Source organism: Watersipora subatra, chromosome 2, assembly GCF_963576615.1.
Source record: "Watersipora subatra chromosome 2, tzWatSuba1.1, whole genome shotgun sequence".
Classification (NCBI taxonomy): Eukaryota; Metazoa; Bryozoa; class Gymnolaemata; order Cheilostomatida; family Watersiporidae; genus Watersipora; species Watersipora subatra.
In genome coordinates, this window is record NC_088709.1 from 62,614,469 (window position 1) to 62,626,028 (window position 11,560).

The 11,560-nt window shown below is 32.7% G+C and overlaps 1 protein-coding gene across 1 annotated transcript; it reads left to right on the top strand.

Annotated features, from left to right (window-relative positions):
• Positions 1-6,606: 6,606 nt before the first annotated feature.
• LOC137388430 (uncharacterized) lies at positions 6,607-10,408 on the top strand. Its single transcript, XM_068074915.1, has 5 exons — positions 6,607-6,658; positions 7,452-7,584; positions 8,878-8,934; positions 9,680-9,799; positions 10,187-10,408. The coding sequence occupies exons 1-5, from the start codon at positions 6,651-6,653 to the stop codon at positions 10,406-10,408; spliced, it is 540 nt and encodes a 179-aa protein (XP_067931016.1). The 5' UTR covers positions 6,607-6,650.
• Positions 10,409-11,560: the final 1,152 nt, after the last annotated feature.

Here is an 11,560-nt window from a genome sequence, read left to right on the forward strand (position 1 = left end):
CAGAGTGCTCCACTCTGCTGAGCGACCCCGTAGTTAATGCTACGCAGTCTACCTGCTCTCTACACTTACCAGGAGTATGCATAAGGGTATATTAAAAAAGCTTGGATGGTGGGCAGGTCGCAGAAAAGCGGGCAAGATCAAACAAGTAGTCAGTTTTAATAGCTAAGCGATTAGGTTGTAAAACCAAGTATTTAGTTGCACGAAATAAGCGATGAACCAGAAAAAAACTAACATACAGTAGTATTAGAGTAACTGCCATCAATGATTCATAGAATTTAAACTAAATAGAAAACCAAACTCTAAAGCACAGAACCTAAATAACCTAATGTGAACTATTGAAAACGATTTTAAAAAGACATTGTGAGGAAAAAATGTAACTGTTTCTTTTCAACAAACCTATAAATGTATAAATATTAGTGTATGTTTGTTGTATGTTGTCAATATGTCTGGTTAAAACGACAAAATTTTAAAAACGAGAAAACCACTTTGCATGGGAATTGAACTCAGAAACCCTGGTCACCCTTAAACTCTATGTCAAATGACCTTTTGCTTATCCTGTAGAATAATCTTGCACAAACCTTTTAAGCCCGTCAATCTTTATTGGCTTTTTATTAAAATATGCATGTTGCAGCTAGCACACTTGAAATGCGAAAAAATAAATGTGTGTCCAGAATTTCCAAACATGTTAAAAACATATGTATACATGGCATAAAGCTAATTAAATTTATAGCATAGACAAAAGTAAGCAAAGGCTTTAATTTAGGAGTTACAATAGTGTGTGTTGTAGGTTCCATGTGTTGACAAAAATTAATTTTCTGTGCAAAAAAACTAATCTGCTAACTGTGAAATGCCGAAAATGAGCAATTATTTAATTTGAAAACTAGATAAGAGTTTGCTTTTGAAACATTTTTGCTGTTTTTCTGACGATTAACATAACTGATTCAAAAGAACATCTTTTTATTTGCATATAACAAATTATATCCACTGATAAAATATTGTGTAACTGTTTAACAATTATTAACATCTCGTGAAACTGAGTTTTGCATCAAAAAAACTTGTTTTTGGAAAGAACAACCTGGTTTGCAATTCCATCATTAAATTTTCTGTTTGATAGACTCTTATCCACTTATAGCTCCAAAATTTTTCCAACAGCAGCAAATATATACTTCAAGTGCCTTGCCACTGCAATCTCTATCATACCTTCATCCTTGACAAACAACTTCATTTTCATTTCAACCAAGATTTTTAACCTGCCGGCTGTTCCAGCAATGTTAGTTAAACATATACTAGACTACTAATTATAGCATTTTCCTTAAAGAGAATATCATTCCATTATATATATTCATAGACTGCCAATATCTCTGGAGTATGCAGACCAACGGAACAAAGCCCTAAGGTCCCATGCTCAAAAATAAGAGTCCGATTTTTATACACTTTTATTTTCAAAAGAAGATGTCATAGAAATATGTTTTAATAATAAGCTCAATAATAAAAATTCAAGAGCAAGTCTAAGTTGCTTAATGAAACTGCTGAATAATATCCAAACAGGGTTTGATGACTGTGAACTTAAATATGTGCAGACAGAAGGACCTGAGCTTTTTAAAAATTTCATTTGTTTAAAACCTGCAATACAGATAACAATTTCAGACACATGGATTCAACTAGAACCTTATTGAGTTGGAGAATTATTTTTATCAAAGTCGCCTGAAGTGCCAACAGTAAACAATGCACAGTATGCGTTCAATGCAAAGTTGATGATGCTCACATTACCATATTAAGACCAGCACTATGACTGATTTATTTAAAATATCTCAAAGCTAGTGAAATAGTCATACACATCACACAGATTACACAATACGACTTGCTAGGCCACTTTCATAGACTACTCTAAACACTCAGGTTCTCTACCTGCTATAACTTGAGACTGATCATTGAGTAAAATGACAGTTCAATACTGAGTGTTGAAAAGATAGTATCACCCAAGCTTGAGTTACACCGACAACTACTTAAGATTACGTCGTAGATGGATATATATCTATAATCATTATACTGAACTTGTCAGAGCTTTTTTAGACAAAAGACTACCTTTAAATAAGATTTTTTACTCAATTTCAACCAAAATTGACTTCTAAATACTGTGAAACAATTATTTGATCTTCCATGAGGCTCTACCTTTTATCCGTTTTCTTAGAGTGACCCTTTATTAGAGAAGGCACTTAAATAACTGATTGCACTGGACATATATTTTTCAAACAGCTTGTCAGAATGTTGAGAAAATAAATTTAACCCTTTTCAGGCGAATCTAATGACACCTATATTTTGCCGCCTCCTTTTGGTGGTATGACATTAATCCTTTTGGAAGCAAAATTGGTAACTTACCTCAAACTTGTAGTAGATCTCTAAATAAATATGTGTGAAGAGACTGATACATGTTTCTACCAATGGATGTATATTGCTTACAATTAACCTAAGGTGGTCTTATAGCCTGCACTGCAATTTTTTGAGGCTTTTAAGATATTTATTTAATTTTAAATTTAAAGATATTTTTAATTTATAACTATATTTAAAAAGTTGCATAAATACTCTTTGCAATCATCGGTATGTTTACTACCGCTTTCAGCCAAAACTGGCTTTTTATGTGCAATCGAACAGGAATCAAGAGTGCCAATCTAATGTAAGCTGAGTTAAGATTACTGCAATTATGCCATCAGAAGGTATGTCATAAATATGAAAATTTATAAAATTCATGTTATTAATAATCTATCAAATGCTACAAATATATATTTGAGAACAAGTGACATGAACAAAACATAATTATAATACATGCATAAACAAAAATTGACATTTTAACAAAATATTGGCATCGTTTGATCGGTAGGTCTCCCTCTACCTCCCTCTCTTTTATTCTCTCTTTCTCCTTCTCTTTCTCTCTAAGCTCTAAATATTTAGCAAAGCAAAACCTCTACGTCTTGCTTACTGTCAAACTCATTGCAAAAATAAAGATACATTTTAGCCACTTATATGCTCAGTACAAGTTATCTAAAGCATCGGAGCTGCTAGATCGTTTTTACATATGTCAAAGTATCAAAACCGGGTTAAAGAAGGAAACGTGTATTATTTGCTTGATGCAGTATCTAATATTTCTTTGGTGTTGCAATCAAAGTTGTTAACGAAAAAACCTAAAGACTTGCGTTTGGGAAATGAACTTTGATGCAAAACAGAAATCATGAACAAATCAATTGTTATTGATGCAATTGATTCATCGTCAGTACATTTTTTAAATACTTTTTGATTGAGCACTTGCTATTATGGGTTAGTAACGATCAAGAGTGTCAATTAGTGGCCGGCAAATAGAAGTTGTGCTCAAATAGAAGTAGCATTAAATTAAAGGGTGGCACTCTATTTTTCAAATCCTCTGTAGTGGCTCTCAAGTAAAGGTGGCGATCAAATGCAGGTTTTAGGGTACTTCTATTATAAGTGTTGGAGCTATTTGGCTAAAAATAAACGGTTTTAAGTATTTTTATATTAATAATGCAGGCAAAAAAAATAAAACGAAAAAAAAAATAGAGAATAAAAAAAAGAAAGATAGATATGAAATAAAAAAATGAAGCAAAAGCAAACTGCTTACTATGTTTATTGGACTTGTTGGCAAGACTGCTAATAAGAGATGCTACATGAAAAAGTCAATAAGTTTAGGAAGAACAGGCTATAAATATTTTAAAAAGATGCTACTATTTATTTAATAACTATTATCCAAAAGGTTAGACAGTTGACTGCAGATATAAACACAGAAATGCTTAAATTTCACTCAGACCAATGACTACTTTCAGGTAAAACACTCAAGTGACTGTTTAGTTACTTTTATGAACTTAGAAGTTCTCATTATTATTTAAGTAATAATTGTTAATCATCATTATTCAGTAGGTTGTTTATTGCTTTCATTAAATTGATTGTACAATTTAAAACCTTGTTCTTCAAAAATTTTGTTGACATAAATTAGTTTTCATTACTACCATTTGTTTAGGGCGTGTAGTGCTGGGCTTTTTCCACTAGTTAGATATCAGAACTTAACATGACACTTTCAAGTTAATTCAGCTGATAAAAATTCTTAAGATACTAGTTTTAATTGTAGTTTTTTTTATAGTATTTCAGCTAATAAAAATGCTTTAAGATACTAGCTTCTACAAAGCATAATGGGTGATAAATTTTATTCAGTAACATTATAGTTTAGTCTCTATATGCATTTTATTTATTATATTTCATTTGAATATCTAAACTACCAAGCGTTTAATGTTAGCTGCTACTTATAATTTTTTAGTAATGCTGCAGACTTATTGTTTTATCTAAAAGTGTGCTGCTTTTAAAGCATAACAACATAACGCAAAACATTATATGGTGTTTATGAGCTGTTACCCTTCCTTCTTAAAAATTTTAAGGAGAAAGTTTAGGCTCAGAAACCTTTTAATTTTATCAATAAGTCAGTCAAAGACAAAACTTGAGAACACTAGTCTCCAAAAACCCTTATATACATTTTATTCAGGTATATTTTCTAAGCGATTGAATGTCTAATCTCAGCTGTTGTCTTCTCTAATTCAAATAACTTATTAATTTTTCTAACCATTTTTACTGTTTTTAAAACAATCATAACGCTAATGAGCATTGGTTGTTTCTTTTAATTATCTGCACTTTTACCAAATGGCTCCAAGCTCAGAAAACATGTAGGCTTATTAATAACCATTATTGCATTGTTTTTGTATAATTATTATTGTCTAAAATATGATGATCAATACATTTTACATCTGCATGTATACTGATAGTTATTAGGTAAAATATGTATTTGTTTTGGCAAGAACAATCGAATATGACCAACCAATAATTTTTGTAACATTTACTATAATAAAAATGGTTGCCCCTATGTCTGTCAGTTTTCCAAATTTACACTAAAAGCTTTAAAAATGATTACCTTGAAGTAGTTGATGCACACAGACCAAACTGAAGTAATTATATTCAAAAGCAAGCACCCTACCGCTAGACCACGTAGTCACCTTACCTTGTCAGGTGATAGTTATGCAGATGCTGATCACCATGAAAACCTCTGACAGTGCACTAAACTGGCCAGCTTACTAGTATAGTTAAGATTAAATTCTCAATCAGGTAATGCAAAACTCCAATAAAAATTCTCTTCTTCTGAAAAAAAATTCTCAGAGAAAGATGCCAGTTTAGCACGGGTCTGCAAGCTGTGCGGAAAAGATCGAGCCTTTGCCAAGTTAGAGTACTTGTAGTTAATAACAAATATTACAATGTTGAACGCTGCATTAGTTAACCATATTAAGTGGCAGAGTACCTAGATCTTGCTTTGAAAAACTTTTTTCTTAAAACAACAATTCAGGAATGCGCTAACGCTTCATCATAACATTAGCATAATGGTTTATTCAATGCAAGGTCACCAGTAATGTTTTTACGCATCACTAATTACGCTTGTTATAGTGCTAATCTAAACATGGTTTTATTCAAACAAGTTATTTTTGCATAATGCTTTATAGCTTGTGAATGGCGCCATAGACACAGAACATTGATCTCACGAGTAGTTTACTAATTGAGAATTGATTATTTCTAAACCAAGCATTATATATGTATTTGCTTGCTATTAGGCCAAAGGAGGATCTAGATTGGGCCAAGTGAGGTGAGTAATATACCACTTTTAAATCAGCATACCAATAGAGCTGCGTTTATTGGACAAACTACCATTGTAAATATTAAACGGTTTTCAGTTAGGGTTGCAAATATTGAAAAAAATCAAATTGTTTATGCTATAAAAAGACTTGAACCTAGCTCGTTGACTTGTTTTACAAATTACAGCAATGGTATGTAGGCTATTAAAAAATTTTTACCTCCTGAACAAGCATGTTTTAATAGGTCAAAGCATGTGCCACATGTGTAGTGTTAAGAACTTTTATAATCAATTAGAAAATGCATTATCCTGCTCTACTTCAAGCAAACAAATACTTTAACGATTTTGAATACATACAAGTATTGATTTAAACAAAAAATCACATTCATGCTGGGTGTAAACTCACAACGTTTAAATCACAAGTCTACTAATGAGCGCTTGTGGCCACAAGGCTTGTCGTTTTTATAACACCCATCACTTTCATCAAGTTCTGTGTATCCTTTTCATGATTGCACACAGTAAATGTGCGTTTTTAGTTATAAATTAATGCAGTGCGCCTTGGCTTACGATGTTTTTGTTATGAGATCTTTTTGCTTTTTTAAATGGAATACAATGTTTTTTTCATCCTCGCCAAACAAGGACAAAACAGTTTTTACTTGTTTCGCCATATGATATCAACAAAGACTTCTCTTAAAATTAAATTGTGGCAGTGGTCTACTGTAATCTACGTTATATGTATAAATTAATATACATATTTATTTATTTGTGAAGTTCTTTCAACACAGTTTCACATCTGAACTTTTAACTAATCAGCATGGACCATCAACAGCATACGCAGCAGCTAGAGCTAATCCCGCCTAAACTAGAGCAACCACTGGAACAGCCACTGCCTAAACAACCAGCACTGCGGGATGTTGCAGCTATCAGACAAAACCGTAGAACAGAAGGTTATGAACTGAACGCAACAGCTTTGACCCGTATGAAGAGGTGAGAAGATTGTTTGAATAATTTCTTTGTTATGTGGTTAAATACTTATAGCTGATTGGTCACTGAAATAGTTTGTGGCTGAACTATAACAAAAATAGTATATTTTAAATCGTGCATAAGCGCATTTTGACAAATAAATTTTTATTATTAAATTTAAATTACTTTGAAGTATTTAAAGATTCATCGTTTAACCTTAAAGCACTAAAAAATAAAACTACCAACTAAAACTTTGTTATTACAATCTGCTATTAGAAACTCAACAAAATATCTCAACCTTATTATTATAATAATACTATTATAATAATGCAATTATTATTATAATAATAATATTGTCCTAATGATAATATTATTGCAAATGGTTTTGCAGACAAAAGGCATAACAACGCAAAAATGTTGAAATAATTGTTTTGAAATGGTATACCTTAACAAAGCAAAATAAAAAAGTGCAAAAAATGAGTTTAAAAAATCGACAAAAAGGAAACAGTGTGCTAATTAAACAGAGGCAATTAGCTTGCGTGTCTCACACAATAATGCAAATTATAAACTAAATGTAATTGGAAGTTTTTTATCAAACTTGTCTCTAATAAATAGGATTTTAGTTATCTTATTTCATTTGTATTTTGTATAACATGTTTTACACTGTTGACAACTTACAAAAACTCTTTAAGAAATAGCAAAATTTTATCACATTAAGGTGATAAAATCGCTACGTAACTACAGTAATTTCTTGAGATGCCAATGAACAGCAGATTTTTATGTTATGATAATCCTAAGAGAGCAGGTACTGTTATAGGTTGTCAATCGCTCAACTAGTTATGGGAGAACTTTGTATTCTGTTTGGAGCCATTCTTATACCAGTAGAAGCATGTTTGCTTTCTGCTTCTGTTCTTGCCTTCAGTGGCTATGGCATTTGGTGTGGAGCCTATGTAAGTTCATATGACTGATAGTGATATTTGTAAGTTTCGATGGGAAAGAAATTTACATAACTGAGTTATTTACCAAAATGAAAAAGTCGAATAGTAGATATTTAGATTTCATTAATCTATTTATATATGCATTAAAAAACTCAACTCGATAAATTATCTTAAAGGTTTATCCGCATCACCATAATAGTTTGCTAGTGAGTCATTTTCAAAAATAGTTATGAAATTTTAGCAAAACTTTTGTAGTCGACTGCCAAAAAAGGAAATATTTTTAGTAAAATTAAATCGTTTCTTTATAACTTAGAGCATTGTGAGAATAACTAATGAGCATCATTTCATTTATTGACCAAAACTAGAAACTAATTGAACTTTAATATTCGATTAATGCATTGCGTCAAATCAAGCTGAACCTTTAAGAATAATATTCAGCTCTAAAAAATACATGAATGTGTTTTTGTATAGAACAGTTTGAAGATTCTCTAAATGTAACCGTTCTTTAAAACCAATGCAGTACACACAAGAGAAACTTTACTAATATTCTCTAGGTATACATGTACAATATATAAAAGCCGTATATGTAGTACAAAATAAAATCCACAGTGTATAACTAGCAAGTCTTACTATAGATCTCTAATTATACTTGCTTTTGTCTTAGCAAAGTTTCTGTAGTGTGCTGCATCTTTGATTTTCTGCCAAGATCAACCACTCGCAATCATTGCTGTACGCAATGGCTTTTTATTCAATTAAAGTTGCAGCCAAGCAAAATCTAAAAAAAATATTTATTTTATTTGTGAAACAGAAACGTAAAAAATGTGTAATGAACACTGTACCCTTTGCAATCTTTTGCATCATTTTGCTGTTTTTGAGAGTAAGTACAACTTTTCGTACAAATATTGGAGTCGCTCAAATTATAAGTTTTGATACTAGTAGTTTTGCTTTGACTAAAGCTTAAGTTTGTTAGTGAGCACAATTTTGCAGTATAATACAGCTGATTTGCAGATGAATGTGTACTAGTTATATAGTTTTACAATGAAATTTCTTTGTTAACCTGCTGTACATTCGTTTGTGAGAAACATTTGAATCAGATAAAAAGGACAAAAAAATGTTTTTGAACACTTTTTAAGAAATATTTAAAAAATAACTTGTTTGTTGACAGACGGTCTAATAATAACATAAAAATAAGGTCACCCTCCTCTAATTAATATGTCAAGGTGGTTTTTTCAATGTGGATTTGTAAAGTTGTACTTTGAAAATGCACAGTATGAAACACTTTTACAACTTTGAATTTATTTGCAGTTTGTCATTGTTGGAGGAATAGGACTCGGTGTTGTCAAGCACAATACTGGCCGCTGGGTAAGTGAGGTTGGAGAAAAGTTGATGTATCTAGAAGCTATAACAGCTAAGAGTTTACTAAGAAGAAGATAAAAAATTATGTTAGGTTTTGTTCGTTATCGTAGAAAAAACAGATGAAAGACCAGACCGAAGTTGTTGAAGCACTTGAATTTTTTTCACATTATATATTTGTCTTCAAGTGGAACTATACTATTATACTTTAATTGCATGGTCTATCTAAGGTATGATGACTTTTGATTTCTCTCAATTTTGTATATAAATAATATAAAGTTAATGTATAATATAAAATTAATGTGGTTTATCGAAATATGAGATTTGTCACTAATGTAGTATCATTGGTATACTTAGAGTGCATACTTTTCATCTTAGGGAAAAATATAAACATCAAAACTTATTTGATGTGTGTAGCAAACAACATCATCAGTTACTTAATTAGTTGGCTCTAAAATAACAATATCCAAAATAACCAAATTGAGGTTATTTGATTATTCATTTGCTAACTATCATTAGGTATGAGAGTGTATAAACATGCAAGCTCTTTTACATATTTTCTTTCCTTTTCTCAAAGAGAAATGTGAGCTGACTTTTTTCTTTTTTGGTAGTTTAATCAGTTAAAAACTAACATAGAAATTGCAAAGATTCTCTTTGCATTTGAATATGTTAACAATTTGTGAGTGACCGTAAACTTTGCTAGGTAAGTATGATTTGCTAGGTAATTATTTGCTGTAGTTATATGTTAATGCAGGTCGCCACCACCAAGGTCCTCAACATCATTGGGTCAACATTGTTCTGTCTGTTGCTGCTCATAATGGCTGCCATTGGCTTGTTTTGGAATGCCTTTTCCTTCTGTGGATTCTTTTGCACAGTAAGCATTGAGTTTTACAGATAAATGTGATCATGCAACTAGCTGTCTATAGAGATAAGGTTAAGCAAATTTAGTTCACACTGCGCATCCCACCCATAGATTTACGTGTTTTCAATGGATTTACGTAAAAATAGTAATTGGCACGCTAGGAGAGTTTATATATATATATATATATATATATATTTTTTTTTATTTATTTTTTTTTTGTAGTGAAATTTATCTTACTTAAAACTAAAATCACAGTGCTCAACATAGGATGGAGATTAGAAAATACATAGTTTACTTATCTTTTTCAGCTACTGGCAGTTTCTTTCTTACCAACTGCACCATCTGTCCTATATAGGACAGATGGTGCAGTTGGTAAGCTATCTGGACATTGATTATTAGGTCTTAGTTTCAAACCCCAGCAGGTACACCCTTCTGGCGGTCATCAGAGAGAACCCTTGCTTATATAACGTCTACAACTTCTATGATGAGTGCAATAACCAAAGCCATGCCGGCTCGGATGTCGCCCGGTCAAACAAGGTCCAGGCTGCCTATAGCTGCACCAGGACAAGGCAGTCGAAAATGAGCTACTGGTTGAAAACGGATGAAATGAACTTGAACTAATTACAAGGTCCTCAGGCAGTGCTACTTTGTGAGTGAACCCCAAAAGTGGAGCTACATGAAAAGGTCGCATCAACTGTGCAAGAACATTTGCCCTGAATTGCCACCAACCGCTAAGCAACTTGTAGCTCAGAGGAGTAACATAATCAAGTGGCACCTCATATCAGAACTTGGGGTAGATGAAATTAACGAACAGTTCATCCAAATAACTTTGATCATTGAAGAGTGGATATCAACACACACAGTCACACTTACACCATCATGTGTTGACTCACGGGTTGAAGAAGACATACAATTTGACCTTGATCCAAGGGTGAAAGAGCTTGCAAAATATATCATCAAAAAGATACCAGCTGCTAATGATTATGGAAGCAGGATACCACTATGGAAAGTTAGCAAAGCCATACCTAAGAAGCAGTTAGAAGACATTAACTTGGCAATGGAGTAGATCTCAATGAGATCGATCTGTGAGACTAACGCCCTAATCTACAGTACGGCAACCATCGTCTTGGAGGCGATGGGTATTAAGCAATTGTAAACAAGGTTTCAAGCCATTCCGTATTGCCGGCGAAGGATACAAAATAAGATCAAGGACTTGCACAAGAAAGTTAGTAGGCTCAGTGAGAGATCTAACCGCAGTTTGCAGCGTCTAAAAAAGGAAGTCACAATAGAAGCTCTAGAATCTGCCAAACAACAGCTAATAGCACTCTCGGCATGACTGAAGCGGTGCACCAAAGAGCGGGATAACAAGAGAATGAACAAATTGTTCACCAATAATCCACCTAGAGAGTATTCTTAGTTTAAAGGTGATCTAGGGAAGTTCATGTCTGATCCTCTCCAATCCAGCACTTCGAAGTTCTGGAAGGATATCTGGGAGAAAGAGACTACTCATAACACCACTGCAAATTGGATGAAGAGGCTCAAAGAAAGCCACCAACACACTGTGGCTCAGCAAGGACTCACCATCAGCGAAGTGAACATCAAGTGCAGAGTGCAGCGTATGAAGAACTGGGCAGCACCTGGCTATGACATGATTCAAGCCTTCTTGTTGAAGAAATTGACATCACTTTACACTAGAATGGCAAAGCAAATGGACTGCCTAATAGAAAAAGGGGACTATCCGGAATGGCTGACCAAAGGAAGAACTGTACTTCT

Coding starts and splice junctions, on each gene's coding strand:
- LOC137388430 (XM_068074915.1), top strand. Junction 8,935..9,679: donor AGCACAATACTGGCCGCTGG/GTAAGTGAGGTT, acceptor ATGTTAATGCAG/GTCGCCACCACCAAGGTCCT. Junction 9,800..10,186: donor TCTGTGGATTCTTTTGCACA/GTAAGCATTGAG, acceptor ATTGATTATTAG/GTCTTAGTTTCAAACCCCAG.